Source organism: Ascaphus truei, chromosome 4 (genome assembly GCF_040206685.1).
Source record: "Ascaphus truei isolate aAscTru1 chromosome 4, aAscTru1.hap1, whole genome shotgun sequence".
In the NCBI taxonomy this organism is placed as follows: Eukaryota; Metazoa; Chordata; class Amphibia; order Anura; family Ascaphidae; genus Ascaphus; species Ascaphus truei.
In genome coordinates this window covers 327,690,933-327,710,570 of record NC_134486.1, presented here as the reverse complement: position 1 = coordinate 327,710,570, position 19,638 = coordinate 327,690,933, and the positions used below count along the sequence as shown (strand labels likewise).

General features: G+C 41.5%; 1 protein-coding gene across 1 annotated transcript; it reads left to right on the top strand.

Moving 5' to 3' along the window:
* The first annotated feature begins 594 nt into the window (after positions 1-594).
* Positions 595-2,485, top strand: LOC142492131 (E3 ubiquitin/ISG15 ligase TRIM25-like). Its single transcript, XM_075594824.1, has one exon. It carries the CDS (start codon positions 598-600, stop codon positions 2,374-2,376), a length of 1,779 nt encoding a protein of 592 aa, XP_075450939.1. The 5' UTR covers positions 595-597; the 3' UTR covers positions 2,377-2,485.
* Positions 2,486-19,638: the final 17,153 nt, after the last annotated feature.

Below are 19,638 nucleotides of genomic sequence, written 5' to 3'. Positions count from 1 at the left end.
ACAAAATTTTCCATGACTTTTGATAGTATTGGGTGAAGAAAGATTGGCCTGTAGTATGAGATAGTGGGTTTCCCCCCCCCTCTCCTACCCCCCCCCCCCCCACACACACACTTTTTTGAAGCTTGGGACAACTCTGGCTGTTTTCCAGGTCTTATGGATATGTCCGCAAGACTGAATAGTGTATTAGGGAAGCAAGCGGTTTAGCAATAGCTTGGGCATCAATTCGTAGGAACTTCGATTTGCAGTAGATCATGTCCCCATTGGCTGCTTTGTTTTAATTTGAGGAACACTTGTGTAATCTCCTTCATTGTCAATGTAATTTGTGAGGATGTTATGGCTTTCCCTTTCTCTTGGATGATTGAGGCAACATCTTTAAATGTCCAAGATTTTGTCATGCGACGGCCAGGTCACATGAGCGGTTCAGCCAATGAGGGCGAACCAGCTCTGTGATGTCACAGCATTGCCTCTGCGGCAGGCACGTGTCTCAGACACCATGCACTCCGTCACGTGTGCCTACTATATCCTAAGTCTTGCTTTTAGTCTCTTGCTGTTTCACTTTAATTTTGTTTCCTCTCTCTCAGGGTGTAAGGTGTGACCATGGCTGAGTGTGGTGAAGCTGAGGATCTCTTGGTAGCAGAGTTGTGTCCTGTGTGTTTGAGCACTTACCAGAATCCAGTATCTCTGAGCTGCGGGCACAGCTTCTGCAGGGAGTGTATCCACAAGGTGCTCACCTCCCAGAGAGACCAGGACAGAGCTTACAGCTGCCCCACGTGCCAGGCTGAGTATGAAGAGTTTCCAGAGCTGCAGAGGAACTTCCAGTTGTGCAGCATTGTCAGTGATTTGCACAAGAAGATATCTGGGGACTCCAGCGTCTTCTGTAGCTACTGTCTTGGAGATCCTTTCCCTGCAGTGAAAACATGTCTGAATTGTGAGGTTTCTCTATGTCTGCAGCATCTGGAGAGACACACCAACAAGAGCCATGTCCTGGTGGAGCCAACGGAGTCTGTGAAGGAGAGAAAGTGCCCCGAGCATGACAAGCTCCTGGAGTATTTCTGTGAAAATGATCAGAGCTGTATCTGTGTTACATGTTACATTGCAGGTTCTCACAAGGGCCACAGCATCATGACACTGAAAGAAGCTCATGAGAAACAACCATCAACTCTCTCCCAGATAGTGAGCAGCCTACAGGATAGTGAGGGGGATATCAGCAAAGATCTAGAGGATCTGCACAAGGGGTTAGAAAAGTTAAAGGAGAATACAAACCATCTGTCTAAACCCCTGAAAGATTTAACCCAGGAAATCCTCTCACAAGTGAAGCATCAATGGGAAGAGATCATAAATTCTATAACCTCCAATGAGGAGACAAAGACATTAGAAATCACAAGTATAACAAAGCAGATGGAGCTGAAGAGAGCAGAAGCTCTGCAGACCATACAGGACCTAGAAACTGTGAGAGGACAAGGTGATGACCTGCTTTTTATCAGGGGTTTCAGGAGGTCTCAAGAGCAGTTTCAACAACAGGATTTCAAGATGAACACACTGCAGGTTTTAGATGTGGAAACTGACCCGTCAATGATCGCAGACATACAGGAGGAAACTGCTAGTTATATCTCTAAAATAAACGATATCCTGAAGCTGGTGCACAGAAATATCTCGGTACAGACCCAGCAGCTGGTGTGGTCAGGAGGAAGCCGCCAACCTGTGCAACCTGAACCTGATAATTTCATCTACAAAAAGCCTGTAGAATCCTGTAAACTTGATTTGGGTTTTAATTATCAACCCTCACCTAATATACCGCTCGTATATATTTCAAACGACAACAAAACGGCAACATTTCAAAGTAATCCCCAGCCTGTGTATGTTGGTTATACTGGAGTTTCCCGTGTTCCACCATATAGTGATATTTATATACCATCATTTAAAAGTGATCCCCAGCCTGTGGTTGGTAGTTATCCTGGAGTTTCCCCAGTTCCACCATATAGTGATCTTTATATACCAAGCACTATAGGCAGCATTAAAGCAGCACACGGTTCTAGTGGGCGGGTCTTCTGGCTTGTGGACGTCAGCCAGGCAAACACATGGTGTGTTGGGGTCACTAGTGCTACACAACCGATAAATACGGCAGCCAAATGGTATTTAAAATGGGATGGCTCTTGCCTGTCATATGGGGCTGAAAATGCATTTACACTCTTGTCAACACCTATAGAAGTGGTAAAAGTGGAGCTGGATTTTGATGATAATGCAATTGGGTTTTATAGTACAAGAGCAGGGTCTGAGGAAGAAAAGCTTTTGCTGATCTGTAGATGTGAGGAGGCTTTTAAACAAGACCTTTGTCCTGGTTTTGGTATTATGAGTGGTTCCCTGACCCTGCTGTAAAACTGAAACTGCAGCCTGTGATCACCGGTCATTTAACTTCTGCTGCAGCCTGTAACCTATAAAGTCACCCATATATGATCTGATCCAACTATCACGTAATGAGGGTAATTCAAAAACTATAGTAAGATCAAACGGCTGCAATGTGATTATTACTCTGCTCCAAACTTCACAGGCTCAATATGTGCTCAAATTTATATATAGATATTAAGCAGACTCCAGTACAGACACTGAAATGCATTTAATAATTTGTTAAATTTATGAATACCTCTTTAAAGGACATGTACATTCTCCACAAATTAAGCCTCTGTCTGAGATTTTGATACATTACTAAATAGTCTTTTTAGAAAGTGTGACTACATGAAAAATGTAACTTTCTCTGATTAATATGGCTACTACATGTACCACTTTGTGTTAAAGTTGTATCAGTGATGCAATTTTGGGACAAAACATGCACCCAATGTATGTTGTGCAATTATTTTGACTCAGAATTGCACCTCTTGTGCCTTGATATATTAGTGGGAGATAACTAAGCTCTAAGTGGTTTTGAAGCGTGATCCATTATTGCCATTCAAGTCACTATCCATTTTCTGAGTTTAGGGATCAAACCCATAGGTAACCAAAACTGGTTCATTTAGCCATGTCCTCTTGGTGCAAACGTTATGGTATAACAAGAAAAACGGAACCAGCTCTCGCAAGAAATTACTTTTTGCCTTCTGTGTAATTATTTGATGCCATGATTGTTTTGCAGCAGAAAGACTTTGCTAACGAAGTTCCCTCTTCTCCTGGTAAGGTTTGCAACTCATTGCAGATCAGTGCAGCTTCTCCATCAGTGAAGGGAATTTCACATATGTATTAAGTCACTAAGTATTATCACTTCGTCATTCCCGATCACTTAATACGACCACATATCATATTTAGAGGACAAATAGTGACTTTTTGTGATGTTGGATATTATTTCTGCAGTATCTAAAGTGTAAAAAACACTAACAGAATACTGAAAATATTTGTGTAGATTGAGTTCTGTTACACTTCTCCCCCATTACATTACACATGTCATATTTACATTGATAAGTAGAATTTTGTTGCTATTAAATGTACACATTTTCCCCTTTCAATCAGGCTGAATAGATTATATCTAGACGCCCTGTGTTAATTACATATACTTGTGTAGACAAAATATAACTTGTATTGGTCATCTCGGATTTCAAAAGTTCCTGTAAATAAAAGCAAGTCTGTTTAAGCTTTACAGCACAGGAGTTTTAGATTGTCTTACTATTTCTTATAAAGATAAGAAGGAACGTTCTTTAGTGAAAGGAGGTCTCAATGTTTGTTTCTGCTGGTAGATTTATTTTTCTTTCGTGGGGGGAAAAGCATATACTTGAAGGTTGAATATATAACGTGTAATCTGATATTTCTTTTGATCTAATTGGTCCTATCAAAATAATCCAAGATGCCGCTAAAATATAAAAAATACTTTATTTTCTTGACTTGTCTGTCCCTGCCTTGTTAATGAGAATTACTCCGGTGACTCTTGATTGCAACTTTATTCCTTCTATAATACTTCATTGTATTAAAAGTGCTGTTACTGACTCTCTGAAACACTTTGTCAACATTACATAAATCTTTGTACTCTGTTTAGTTATTAATACCTTTTCTATTGTATAAGATGATTGCAAATTAAACAGCTATTTTCCCTATATATTGATTACATGAATATTGAGTTCTAACAATAAATGCAAACCAATAAAAACAAATGACTGAATGTTAATATTGCCTGGTTTGATTCCTGCTTTTCCCTCCCTTTTCTTCTGTAAATGGATTACACACTTAACGTTCTAGCGAGAGAAAATATTAACGCTGAATACATATACATTTATGCTATCCTGGTTAAAATCCGACCTCTCTCAGGTAAACAAACCTACTTTACTAATCAACATGCACATGTCTAACCCACGCTGACTCTTCTGTCTTTGAGCCCTACACAAACTACCCTCTGCTGTCTGTTCCATCTCACCTCAGGACTTTGCTGACTATTTCAAGGAAAAGGTGGAATCCATGTCAGGCTATCCCCTCTGTAGCCTCCCATCCTACACCCTCCTAACTCTCCCCCGCCTTCTTCAATTCTTCCTGTTGTCAGAGGAGGATGTATTGTTAATCTCCTCTTCTCACTACCACCTGCCCTCTTGACACCATTCCCTCCATCTCCTCCTAAAACCTCTTGCTCTTACAATAATCCCTATGATAACACATTTTAAACTCTTCCCCCCCCTACTTCTGGTACCTTTTTTCCTCCTTCAGACATGCAACAGTTATACTATTACTCAAACAGCAAGCTTGACCCTATCTGTCTAACGATCAACCTGTCTCCCTCCTGCCCTTTGCCTCTAAACTACTTTAAGTCTTGTATCCTCTCGTTTGCTCCATTTTCTCAACACCTTCTCTCCTTGACTTGCTACAATCGCACTTCCGCACTGTTCACTCCACTGCAACAGCCGTTGCTAAAATAATGAACTCCATGCTGCGAAAGTCAGTGGTCATAACTCTGCTCATTACTCAACCTCTCTGCACCATTCTCCTTCATTGTCCATACTCTTGGTATTTGTAACAAAGCTCTATCCTGGATCTTCTCTTACCTCCCCATCAAATTTTCAGTCTCTTTTGCTAATCCTCCTATCGATCTCTCTGTGGGGGCACCCCAGGGCTCTGTTCAGGTACCTTCTTTTCAATCTCTGGGTGACCTAATCACATCTCTTTGGTTCAAATACTGTATCACCTCTATGCTGATGACACACAAATTAACATTTCAATCCCTGACCTTACACCTGGTGTACAAACCAGTTTCTGAATGTCTCCAGTAAATCATCCTGGATGGCCTCCACTGACTTAAACTTAACATGTCAAAAACAGAGCGCCTCTATTTCTTCCCAAATCTGGCCCTACTACCTCCTTCCATATTACTGTTGGAAATACTATCATACACCTAGTAGCAGAAGCACACTGCCTAGGGGTCACACAACTCCTCACATTCAAAAGGTAGCCAAGACCTGTCGTTATATTCCTTGGCAATATTACAGATACGCCCTTTCCTCGGTTGCTCGACTGCTAAAACTCTGACAGGTCCTCATTCTCTCCCATCTCAATTATTGTAACCTCCTGCTGTCCGGCCTTCCTACCTCTTACCTGTCCCCTACAATGTATCCTAAACGCTGCCGTCAGAATCACTCTACTCTTTCCTAAATCTGTCTTGGTGTCTCCCCTGCTGAAATACCTCTCCTGGCTTACTATCAAATCCTGTATCACACACTCATTCTCTTCACTTTTAGCGCTTTACATTCCTTATCTCTGCCCTAATTTCTCGCTATACACTATCTTGACTTACGTTCTGCTTAAGGATGTCTTCTCTACCCCTTTTGTGTCAAAAGCCCTCTCCCACCTTACACCTTTCTCACTGACTGCTTCATACCTCTGGATGCCCTTCCCCACCAATATCGGACTTGTACCCTCTGTATCCACCATTTTAAGACCCACCATAAAACACACCTGCTTAACAAAGCATATAAATGGCTCTGTGGCTGATACTTTACAGCTCCTACATAAAGCTTGGCCCCTTGTCGACACACATACCAGAACACCCTCCTACTGTCTCTGTACATTCTTACTACCTAACAATTAGATTGTAAGCTCTTCAGAGCAGGGACACTTCCTAAATGTTTTGTCAGAAGCACTTCTTCCCATTATGTGTTATTTCTATTTTTGTTATTTGATTGTCACACATTACTGCTGTGAAGCGCTATGTACATTAATTAATAAATTTATTACTAAACCTACATATAGCAAAGGCAACAACCAAAGGACAGTAAAACTTGTCATCTGCTTCTTGTCAAAGAACCTTTGAACTCAATGATAATACACTGACACTAAAATAAGAGACAAAACGTAGCACACCGCTCACTTTTTTATAATTTTATAATGCTTATGACAAGTGTCTAAGATTGACACTAATGAGTGCTACCAATGTACAAAATCGCAAAGTAGGACTAATAGAAAGAGCCCGTGATATAGTCACGAGTGCCTTCAAAAGGGTACATTTTTGGTGCACATCACAATAACAATTTTTTGTTTTTATTATACAGTGAAAAATCAAGGTGAATCTAAATCTAAGGTGATATTAAAATACACACGCGGTGCTATCCGCTGTTGTCCACTAGTATGTACCTATGGTAATGACTATTACAACATTGTGGGATATATCATTTAGCAATTATTATTGTTGTCCTCCTGCTATATGCAATAAAGTTGCTATTACCACACAATAAATCTGTTGTATTCACTCATACAATTGATGTAAAATTGCCAGTGAGTAAATTGCAATGTTAATGTAATTGACGATATCAAGGTCATAGCATCACAGGCAGAGTAGTCCGCATACAGCATAAATGAAGTGTAAGAATACACTAGTCCACCATGGGAGTCCCTCAGCTATTCGACTAACATATGAACGCTGCATGCTAACAAACAGCACAGCTCCAACATCGCTGTCAACTTGTACTGGGAGTCCCTGTAGCTAATGACAGAGCGTTTACATAATAATCAACCAGTAATAGTGCTCTTTCCTCATGCAATGAATATGCACACAGTCTAATAACCAATGCTGTTAGTGCGTATATATTGTGCCTAACCACACCACAGAAAGTGAAAACGGCTGTCTCCCAGTCACATAGAAGACATATAACCACAGGGTGTGGAATCTGGTATCAAATGACCAATACACAGCATTAATTAATTGGAGGAGAATGCATGAAATACCATGGGGATCCCTCAGCTGCTAGGCTAACATATAAACGCTGTTTGCTAGCAAACAACGCAGCTCCAACATCGCTGCCAACTTGTACTGGGGGTCCCTAAGTCTAGTGATATACGATAGTAAGGTAATCAACTATATTGCCTCCTCCTCGCACTAAAGAGCCGAATTCAATGTATAGTACTTAGCTTTAGTGATCAGGACTACTTGGCTGCTTGCAGACATCTCCGGTCAGACCCACGATTACTCAACCGGCTTGGACATGATCAGCTGCACCGCGTGTGAGTGACGTCACCACGTCACTGAGCCCACGCCCTACGAGTTTCTCTCCAGGCAGAGCTTCGTCAGGGGCAGCCAGTACAAGTTGGCAGCGATGTTGGAGCTGCGTTGTTTGCTAGCAAACAGCGTTTATATGTTAGCCTAACAGCTGAGGGATCCCCATGGTATTTCATGCATCCTCCTCCAATTAATTAATGCTGTGTATTGGTCATTTGATACCAGATTCCACACCCTGTGGTTATTTGTGATTATTATATGTTTCTAAATGTAATTCCATGTGATGCTCAAACTTCGGATCTATTCAAAGTATAATCTATTGTAATGTGACATACTATATGAATGAGACATGTATTTTCTTGTTACTTTATTTTATGATGCATATATTTTCTAACCATGTAAAATATATTAAGGGGGCCTATGCAGAGAGCAGCGCTATTTCGAAATTCGCCATTTTTTGGAGAAAATCGCGCAGAAAGCAGCAGAAAATGGCGAGTTCCGAAAAACGCGCCAATTTTTCTTTTCTATTTGTAAAACTCGCCTCGCGGCTGGCGAGAACCTCAATCTCGCCAGTTTTAAAAATATCCGTATGCAGAGAGGCGCGAACGGCATCTAGTGGCTGTTCGCGCCAATAAAATGGCGCGATTGTCTCCGTTTTGCCTCGCCAAAAAAAACTGCCGCTCGCGGCCATTACAAAGGGAAAAAAAAAGGTGCGAATTTGTTTTAACACATTTCTGAAGCGCGCATCTCGCCAATTTAAACTCGCCACACGCATCCATGTTAAACATAGCAGAATTCGCACTTTTCTGCATATGGAGATTAAAACTCTCCAAAAAAGCTACTTTTTAATAAATTCGCCAATTTTAAAATTCGCTGCTCTCTGGATAGGCCCCTAAGTGTTAATTTTGAACAAATGTTATTGTCATGTATAACAATGCGTTGCAACCATGGTTCCGTTATCACCTATGTGTACTTATAGCTGTGTCTATCTGTCTACGTGTAGCTGTATGTGTCCACCTAATATGTATTTCTTTGTATGTCTATCTGTACGCATCTATATGGTATTTTATTTTTATGTACCAAAGGGGTTGGGGGGGAGGGGCGTTGTTTGTAGGAGATATAGATGGCACAGCCTGTCCAAGTTACCTATGTAATCTATGTACTAATGATGTAGACCGTCCTTGATAATTTAATGAACCATGTTTCTTTTTCCTTTTTCCAGGTTTCTTTCTACTGGAACAACATTTTGTGCACTGGCTTTTTCTTTTATGATGGGTAGCTCTACCGCAGGAAATATTGTTCATGAGACCTGCGATGCTATTCACAATGCATTACAAGCAGTACATATGCCATTTTCCACCATTGAAAGCTTGAGTGCAGTGGCCAAAGATTTTTATACCACCTGGAATTTTCCAAATTGTGTTGGTGCTATAGATGGTAAACACATCCACTAAATATTAAACTATAGCAATCGATGTGGGAGCTTCTAGGAAACAACGTGATGGTGGTGTTTTCAGAGCGTCATCATTGTATAGACTTATTGAAAGCAAGACACTACAGTTGCCTCAGGACCAAAGTTTGCCACAAAGTACAACCAATATCTTATTGCCGCATGTACTGTTAGCGGATGAGGCCTATGTTTTGCTCACCTACATAATGAAGCCCTACAGCAGACAACGACTATCCAAGGATACAGAAATATTTAATTATAGACTTTCCAGAGCAAGACGGTGCGTGGAGTGTGCATTCGGCATCATGACTGCGAAATGGAGAATCCTGCTAAAGCAATATAAACAAATGTGCAAAATGCTAAGAGAATTGTTAAGTGTGTGGCTATATTACATAATATAGTGATAGATTTGGAAGGCAGTCATGAAGTGTCAGGTGTGTCTAGTGCTCCTCTTGCAGCTAACCACCTTCTCAGAAACAGGGCAAATAATTCAACTAGGGGCATGGCTAAAAACGTGCGCAATTTGTTTAAAGATTTTTTTTAATGGTGATGGCGCAGTACCATGGCAAACTAGAATTTAGATACGTCAGCTAGCCTGTTCATGAGTCTCTGTAACAAAAGAGTTATGGTAATGTACAACATTGTCCTACAAAATGTGTTACTGTTGAATCTGTGTGGCATATGTATTCACTACACTGTACTAATACAAGAGAGGAAGTAGGATCTGAGTGACAGCAAGGCTATATAAATTATGGAACTCACCTGGCTGGTGAGTTCCATAGTTTGCATAGCCTCACTGTCACTCGGATCCTTCTTCCTCTCTTGTGGACTTCCGTGATCGGAGAGACGCCGGCAGGGACGCGGATACTTCATGTCCTTCATGTGACTCCGGCATGGCCTAGAGGAACGGGACAAGGTGCAATCCTAGTGAGTACTTTTGCGCACTCCACATCGGTTACCTAAACCGAGGGGCCATTCTTCATTGCAGCTGAACAGCCAGGGAACCAATACATGGTTCAAGGCAGTCCTCTCCCTGGGCCGACACTGCAACTACCCCCCGGTTGGTATTTTTCCCACTTCCTTACCTCCTTAACAGTGCCTATTACCCTGAAGCCATGGCTACAAACTACTCATTCTACATTATGACATGCTCTCTGCAGCTCTTTCCTTGAGCTAACAGCTGGTTGATTTGATAAACTGTACTAATACAGTTGCTTTAATAAAGATAGAAAATATGTAATAAAACAGTTGTATTATTTGTGTATTGTACAATAAAGTTTTTTTTTGTGGCATCTACACATTATTGCCAAAAATAATCAGTTGCGTTGAAAAAAAAAAAAAACGTACATGCTGCCACGAGCCCATCAAATACTTCAGTGGATGGAGAGGAAAGACAGTGAGTGACACACACACACACACACACACACACACACACATACTGAAACACACACCGACTCACAGACAGACTGACTGACACACACATACTGAAACACACACCGACTCACAGACAGACTGACTGACACACATAGACTGCCACACAAACACACAGACGCACAGATATGCTGACTAACACACATACACTGAGTGAATGTTCGTTGCCAAATAAAGAGTTTAGTGTAGCTTAAAATGCGCATGTTTGTCACCAAACATTACTGATGATTGATAAATTATTATGTCTACAATTGAGTTCAACAGTTACATATTGAACACCTTATGTAAAACAAATTGCACATACAAGTAATGAAAAATGTAAAAGACTTTATTAACGTGTAACAAATTGCAATGCAAACGTTGAACTTTATTACACTCACAACAAGTAAAACTTTTTAACTTGGTGTCCTTCAAAATACGCAAACTGCAGAGGCTATAAAAATCTACTCATCGTCTACTGGCCTCAGGACACAGGCTTGTATTTCCTGCCTGAGTCTCAAAGTTCCTTTCATAAATGGTGCTAAGCTTTTTAAAAATTCAATGTTGGGATCAGATGTGCCTTTCAACACATTTTCCATGATTTGCATTTTGTTTGACTCAATGGGAAGGATTTCCTTGTTAAAAGTGCTCGCAACTCTCTTCTTCTTTGCCGCTGGCTCACTGGTGGGGAGGATTTCACATACAGCGTCATCCACCTCAAGCCCAATACTCGTGTCCAAGGATGTATGTGAGTACATGGAATCATGATCCGCTACAGAAGCACCTTCAATGCTCTGGGAAGAAGAAGAAGTTGAAGGGCTGCTGTACGCCCATTGTGAATAGACCGTAATCTGAGTTTGGGGTGATGGAGACGGTGGTGATCGCTCAAGGTTGGAATCAGTGATCGCCGGCGTCATCTGTTCTTTAAGGAATAACATGCTTGAAAACAAAAGGCCAGGAAGATGGTCGATTCATGCTGCTTGGACTTGCATCCCCAGAGCGCACTGTCCTGATCTTTTTCAATTTGCGCCGAAAGAATCACGCAGATGCTTCCCCTTGGACTTTAAACTGTCAACTACAACAAAGATAACCAAAAATAAATGATTACATAACGGACAAGGTTGAACACAATTTGACAGAAATACATTTGATAAGATGCATTCTTTGTTATGAACGCAGTATTTACCTTACATTTCACAGTTGAGATCACCCAATATTTTATCATGGTTGACGGGTATAACGTTTTTATAACATTGCAGGTCACTGCAGCCCACACCTTCTGTCCACCACAACCCCCCCTCCCCCCCTCTTGCACCCACCAGCCCTGATATGTATTTTACGTTATATTGCCTTGGTATATGGTATATGAAATATACTGGACACCTAACAAGCTGTGTTTCAGCTAGTCCTGGCTGATTGGAGGTTGGCAACCTCCTACTTAATTTAAGCTCACCCCCTCCCACATTTAAATGGTTAAGGGCTCACTCCATAGCATCTTCCACACAGGGGAACTTGTTTGCTTGCAGGATGGTTGTGACAACTCTAATACAGAGTGCTTTTCCTGGTAATGTACAGGTTAATAAAGGCTTCAATCAGACTTAGAACTTTGCAACTAATATTGACAGATTTACTATAAATCATTCTTCCTGTTATTACACAGGTTATTAAGAATTTATATTAGCGTTAGGGACCCCTGAATTGTGGTCTGCCGTGAAGTTGGCTCAGGGTTTTACAACAATTTTGGCCAAAAATGTCAAACTAAAAGACCATTTTACTTAATAGATATTTATACATATATATTTAGGCACTGTACCGTGTATGAGTTTCACTGGATGTGCTAAAACTGAGCTTTGTCTGTGTTTTATGTTCTGTCTCTGGGTTTAAATATATGGTATATGGTATTATGGTATACCATTTACCATTGTGTACATTATTTTTGTACAAGTCACCAGTCAACACTATATATATATATATATATATATATATATATATATATATATATATATTATACATACATATATATATAGTATACATATATATATATATATATATATATATATACATGAACCCCGATGAAGGTCCCTCTGGGTGACCAAAACGTTGGTTGCAGTGCCCTGTGATTCAATACAGTTTATTTCTGAAGACTACATGCAGTGTGCTGTCTCTTTTTGCTGGATTCCAATCTGGTAATATACTTGTTGTTCTATTCATATGAGATAAGCATCTGTTTTTGCCTGGTTAGTAGTGTGCCAACTGCTTTCACTTTTATATAGAGATGATGTTGATGCAAAGAATTGACGTCACCTTGGGACACCTGCATGGCCCCCAGCTAAGTAGCCACAAAAGCAGAGACTCTCTTCGTATCGGCATCATCCAGGTCCCGGCGAGCGCTCTACAACCGGAAGTGACGCGCCACGATCGAGAGGTTATTTATATCTCGGATCACACTATGGTTGCATTTCTCTTTTCACTTTAATATCGTGACCCAATTGATGACTGCATCTGGAGTATACATATTCCGCATCAGATCATATACAGTGGGAGTTCTCATCGTTCCAGACAGAATCAAGCAAAATAGCCACTGATTTCTGAAATGCCTTCTTTACACTGAAACCATGTGAGTTTCCATCTGCAAGATTAAACCTCCACACATCTCTCTAATTTAAAAACTTTATTTGCACTATGTTGTGTTTTTATCTGTTTTTTATGACACATTGATTCCTGTGCTCCCCTACCTCCTGGAAAAACATTACACAGTAGCTACATTTTTTTTACTGTGATAAATAGTAACTTGGGGATAGTTTGTTAAAATAAATTTATATCCAAATTGTAACGGTTGCACTCATTGTAAAAATGCATAGATTATTTCATCTTTTAAAACACCCTTACAGTGGGAAAGAGTTAACAATGAGCAGTATTATAAATTGTTCTACAAGATTTGTTGTTTATATCAGGGGTGCACAAACAGGGCCTCCCCCCTGGAGCTCAAGAGATTTTTTTGGGGGGGATCTCAACACTTATAGAGGCACTGCGCTCTTCCCCAAAGCATTTAAACTAAAAGCCTGGGGAGCGTGCGCGAGGCCTCTGTAACTCACTTACCTCATCTACAGCGGCTCTTGGCAACGCGTCACGCCGCGGGGTCATATGCTGTCACGTTTCCATGTCAATGTAATGTCACATGACGTTGTGACACCAGAATGCCAGAGACAAGGTAAGGAGGCGCACGGGAGGGGAGGGGGGGTGAGCAGGCAGGGGTGCCCAGGGGGAAAAGTTTCCACACCCCTGGTTTATATGATTATGTGACCATGTTCATTCTTTTATATTGGATGCGCTACACAAATGTTAAAATAATTTGATTAGTACTCATAAATCTAACCTCAAAAAAAAATGTAAAGCCCAGTAGCAGGACATTTACAGCAGTTCACCTTTACAAATAAAACATATTGACAGGTTAAAAAAATCACAGAGGAGGAGAGAATGTTAAAGAGCTCCTGCAGCATGAAATATATTGGGTACAAGGGCTGGGAGCTATGAACCCATTTGGGCGAAATAGAAAATGTGATTAGTGTGGTTCTTTTACCACCTTAATTATATTATTGCATTAACAATGAGGATTGTGTGTATATATTTATGTATATATAGTAACATACTCAGAAAGTGCAGCCACAGTGTAAATGTGATCCATGCCACAGCTTCACAGTCCTTGAAGTTGGTGGATGGGAAATCCTGACCAGAGTTCACAGTTGTTCTAATTTCACTCACCTGCCCTGCTAATTGAGGAAGCAGGTATATAAGTACAGCAGTATCTCTGCTGCCTCTCTCTTATTGCTTGGAGGTTGGGCTTGCTGCCAGCAGACAGAGGAGTTGTCCCTTGCAAGGTAACAAAATAATTCATTCTTGTACACCTATTGTAAACCCTTTAATCTATTTGGAACACAGTGTTATGTATAGTTAGAAAGTGGATACGCTGCCCAGCCCTAGAAAGCAACATTTCTACGTTTAAGTCAGGGTTGGGTTTTGTTTTGTCAGTTAAGTATTGTAGTCCCCTGCTAGAACTAATAAAGCAGACTGAAACCTGAATAATGCAATATTGTGCTACATGTTTCGTTCCCCTAAGTGACCATGCCCTAAGGCCTCAGCAGGGTGGTGCTGAGCGGGCGGCGTGCTCATGCTGGCCACTATGAAACACAGTGAGGCGATGTGTGTAGCCAGGGTGAGCAAGCGCCTGCTCAGCGCTTAGCAGCTTGCAGAGCAAGCAAATTTGAATTTGTTGTCTGAAAGCGTGTCACGTGAGCAGTTTGCCCAAGGAGACAGGTCTGTGACATCATGGCCACGCCCCCCGATGCCCCCACCCCGTGCACTCAACTAGCTGGCCACAGAAAATAAGTAATATAAAGTGCACTAGCAAAAGTCCAACCAAGCACAAAGCTGGCTCTAGCTGCAGCCAGGCGCCCAGATGATGGTTATTGCAATCAGCGTAGGTTGTGCACCAATATAGATTTATTTATAAAAATATTTTACCAGGAAGTAATACATTGAGAGTTACCTCTCATTTTCAAATATGTCCTGGGCACAGAGTTAAGACAAATAATAAATGGTTACAAGTACAGTTACATAATGAGCAGGGTATACATTATATACAAGACATTGCATGCACAGTTAAAGATAATTTGTACTATGGGTGTATGAAACAGTTACAGACCAGATTAAAATGTGAGACAGCCTTAGATTTGAAAGAACTTAGACTGGTGGTGGATGTAAGAGTCTCTGGTAGGTTGTTCCAGTTTTGGGGTGCCCGGTAAGAGGAGGAACGGACGGATACTTTGTTGAGCCTTGGGACCATGAAAAGTCTTTTGGAGTCTGATCTCAGGTGATAGGTGCTGAATGTGGTAGGGATGAGGAGCTTGTTCAGGTAGCTGGGTAGCTTGCCCATAAAGAATTTGAAGGCAAAACAGGAAAGGTGAACTTTGCGCCTAGACTCGAATGATGACCAATCTAGTTCTTTGAGCATTTCGCAGTGATGTGTGTTGTAGTTGCATTAGAGAACAAAACGACAAATTGAGTTGTAGAGGGTGTTAAGTTTGCTAAGGTGGGTTTTAGGTGCCGAGCCATGTACTATGTCTCCATAGTCAATAATTGGCATTAGCATCTGCTGTGCGATACGTTTTCTGACCAGGAGAATTGGGGAGGATTTGTTCCTGTAAAGTACCCCTAGTTTGGCATAGGTCTTGGTTGTCAGGGTATCAATGTGCATCCCGAATGTTAAGTGGGAGTCAAACCATATTCCCAGGTATTTAAAACTAGTAACAGGAGTTAGGGTGGTGTTAGTGTTAGTTCTAATCTGGAGCTCAGTCGCTGGAAACTTTAAAAATGTAGTCTTGGTCCCAAACACCATTTTTACAGTCTTGTCAATGTTTAAAAACAGTTTGTTTTGGGAAATCCAGTTTTCGAGTCTGAAAAAGTCAGACTGAAGTATGTGTTGGTCAGAGAGGCTATGGCTGTGTGCATATAGGATTGTGTCATCTGCATACATGTGTATTGAGGCTTCCTGACAAGCTGTGGAAAGATCACTGATGAACACTGAGAAGAGTAGGGGCCACAGAACAGAGCCTTGCGGGACGCCACAGGTGATATCCAGGGAGTTAGAGCCAGAGATGGACACATGTTGGGATCTACCTGATAGGTAGGACTGAAACCAGTTTAAAGCATGCTTCCCTATTCCAGAGCTTTGGATATTTGTTGAGCAGGATAGCATGATCAACAGTATCAAAAGCCTTTGCAAAATCTAGGAATACTGCACCAGTGAGTTGACCCCGTTCCATTCCACACTGGATTTCATTGAAAACTTTTAGCAGGGTAGTTACGGTAGAGTGTTTGGGGCGAAAGCCAGATTGGAATTGGCTAGGGAAATTTGTCTTGTTTATAGTAATCGCTTAATTGGGAATGGACACATTTTTCCATGACTTTGGATTGGATTGGGAGAAGGGAGATTGGTCTGTAGTTTGAGACAGTGTTTTTGTCCCCACCTTTGAAGATTCGGACAACTCTGGCAGCTTTCCAGGTCTTAGGGATATGGCCAGCAGACAGGATAGAGTTAACTATGGAAGCAATTGCTTTGGCAATAGCTGGAGCACCAAGTCTTAGGAACCTAGATTGTAGTAAGTCAGGTCCACATTGGCTGCTTAGTTTTAATTTGAGAAGCGCTTGTGTAATCTCCTCTTCGGATACTGTGCCCACAATTTTCAATTTGGCCATGTTGGGAGGGGGTGGGGCTATAGGGGTACTCCCAGGATGAGATTCAGGTTTGTGGTTTGGGTTGCGTTTTGCTAATAAGTTAGTAGCACACCCCACAAAGTAATCATTGAATGCATTTGCAATGTCGGTGGGGTTTGTCAGAGTAATATCGCCCTTAGTGATGTTACTTGGCTGTTGATGGTTAGAATGCTGGAATATGTTGTTGATAACCTTCCAGAAGTTAGCTGGGTTTGATGTGTTCTGGAGGAGATTGTCAGAATAATATTGGTCTTTTTGCATGCCTTGTTTGCCTTGTGCACATGTTCCGCAGGCATCTGTAGTGATTGAGATCCTTGGTAGTGCCAGTTATTTTGTAGCTTTTCCACAAGGCATCCCTGAACTGGTAGAGTGCTATAAGGTCAGGTGTAACCCATGGAAGGTGGGCACCCCGTACTCTTATTCTGCGTAGTGGAGCATGGGTATCACAGAGTTTTAAGAACTCGGTTTGGAAGTAGTCGAGTGCAGAATCAGGGTAAGGAATTACATCGATTCTGTGCAAAGGGCAGTTGCTAAGATCAGCCAGAAACTGTTGTGAGTTAAAGTTTCTAAATGTTCTAGTGAGGAGAACATTGGGGCAGTTTAATTTTCCTTACACAGTACACAGCATGGTCACTGAAAATGTCAGGAAGGATGCCAGAGGATTCAATTCTGCTGGGATTTGAGGAGAGAATCCAGTCAAGCAAGGAATGGTTGTGCGATTTCAGGTTTGTTCTTGTGGGTTGGGAAATGAGTTGCGATAGGTTAAGCGACTTGATTTGTGTGTGGATTTTGTGGTTTTTAGGGTCAAGCCAGTTGAAGTTGAAATCCCCAAGAACTAGCAGCTCACTCTTCTCATTCTGAGAGGAAATGGAGCCAAGAAACTGGGTGATATCAGTCAGAGATTGTAGGGGGGCGGTAGATGCAAGCTAGCAAGATGGTCTTAGAGAAAGGGAGGCAGATTCTGCCAACTAGGATTTCAAAAGAGGTTGGTCTTGGGGGGCAATTTACCAGTGTAAATTGTAAGGTGTCTGCAATATAAAATAACACCCCCTCCTCCTCTCTTTGACCTATCTCTCCTAAAAATGGAGTATCCCTGAATGGCAATATGTGCATTAGGGGTTCGCCATGTTTCTGTAAGAACGATGGCTTATGGTTTATGCATAAGGCACCATGCCCTTAGTTCATCCAGTTTGGGCAGCAGACTCCAGATATTTATATGGGCGAGAGATGGCCCTTTTTGGAATTTGAAGGGGGTATTCTCAGGGGTATGGGACAGAGTTGAAGTGGGAGGACCTGGGTTAGGTTCAATATCACCTGCTAAAGAGAGTAATAGTATGAGTAGAAATTTGAGTAGTTGTTTGCAAGTTGTTACTTTATGATGTTTGCCATTTGAGTGTGCAGTGGTTGGTGTGCTGGTTTTCAGGGTTCTCCACCAACATTCAGTAGATCGTGCAAGGCTTTTGAATAATCCAGGGTATATGGTGATGTTGGGCGTGGGCCAGGAGAGGTGTTTGTAGTGGATAGAGAGAATAACATTTCAATGAGGCCATGAGAAAGAACAAAGTGGAGGTGAAAAGCAAGTTCATTATGCCAGAGGTAGGCAGTGCTGCATGGAGCTGTTGTGAGACAAGTGTCTGTGCGTAGACTAAACAGCATGGATCATAGTGTGGTCAGAATAGCTCACCGTTTGTTGCCATGTGTAGAAGAGTTTGCAGAAGGATGCAGTCCCCAGTCACTTCTAGTCAAACTATAGTCTAACTATATTTCCCACGGACTGTATGGTCAGAATTGGTATTGTGACCAGAAATAATGATGCCTTGTGTAGCAACTAGGTCCGTGTGTGTTTGTAACACAAATAGACGTGTAAACTGAGATCTCAAATCGCAGATCTTAAGCTGACACTATACTTCTTAGTGCCTTTTACTGTCATACAGTTATACAGAGACGCCTTACCGGACAAGGAGATCTCAACTAGGTAGTTCACGGTGTAGGTACACTGAATGGCATGTACCCTGAACTCAGAGCCCTGCACCTAATAAGTGTTCTGCCTCTCCATTTATGGTAGTAGACTGACACCTCAGAGGATGACATTAATAAAAATCTTCTGAGAGGAACACCACAATTTTAACTGCATAGTATACCTAAATAGCCATCGGGAAGGGCTATTCTAATGCGTAGAATGTAGGATATATTATCTAGACGTGGTAAGTATGTCCCTGTTGACATAGAATAATCTTGCCAGTACATATAGATATTCTCCCTCGCTTGGGGCTCCTTAAGACGTCGGGTCTTGCGGGGAGCATTAAGTACATGTGCTAAGCCACGCTGATTATTCCTTACAGAGTTCTGAGCAGCGTCTGTAAGTAAAGGCTCCGCACATGGCTATTGGGTGCCGACGTGAGTGTTTCGCTTGTGAATGTTTTGTCAAGGCCAGTAGGAGGGGGTGTTCCATTGGAGCAGGCGAGTATTTGTAGCGCTGGTAATTTATCCTAATGTAACCTTATTGGTCTTGCGCATGCGCACCTCATGCTAATCTCAACACCAGTTCTGACCATACAGTCCATGATCTATTTTGGTGCACAATCTACTCTGATTGCAATAACAACCATCATCTGGGCACCTGGCTGCAGCTGGAGCCAGATTTGTGCTAGGTTGGACTATTGCTAGTGCGCCTTATTACTTCAGTATTACTGTTGATAATACATCTAAGGTTCCTTCTTTATTCTCTAATTAACGTTATTTCCCTAGAAGACAAAATTATAAAAGTATCACTAGGGCCAGTGAATTCACGTAACGCTAAACATTATACTATTTAACCCAGGGTTCATGTACCTCACAAGGGTTTACAACGTGCTGTAAATTTGTTTAATCTACATTTTAAACCCCATTGTTTTACCTTGTTTCCATTAAAATTACGTTCTTAAACAAACCAATCATTTCACAAGGTGATAGAGTGCTGATACTGTGGTTCTTTTCTCTCTGGTTGCCCAAATATTTAAACCTAGTAACAGGGGCTAGGATGGTATAAGCATTGGTTCTGATCTGGAACTCC

What these genes read in the sequence shown, in the direction of transcription:
- LOC142492131 (XM_075594824.1), top strand. Translation starts at nt 598, where the DNA reads ATGGCTGAGTGTGGTGAAGCTGAGGATCTCTTGGTAGCAGAGTTGTGT.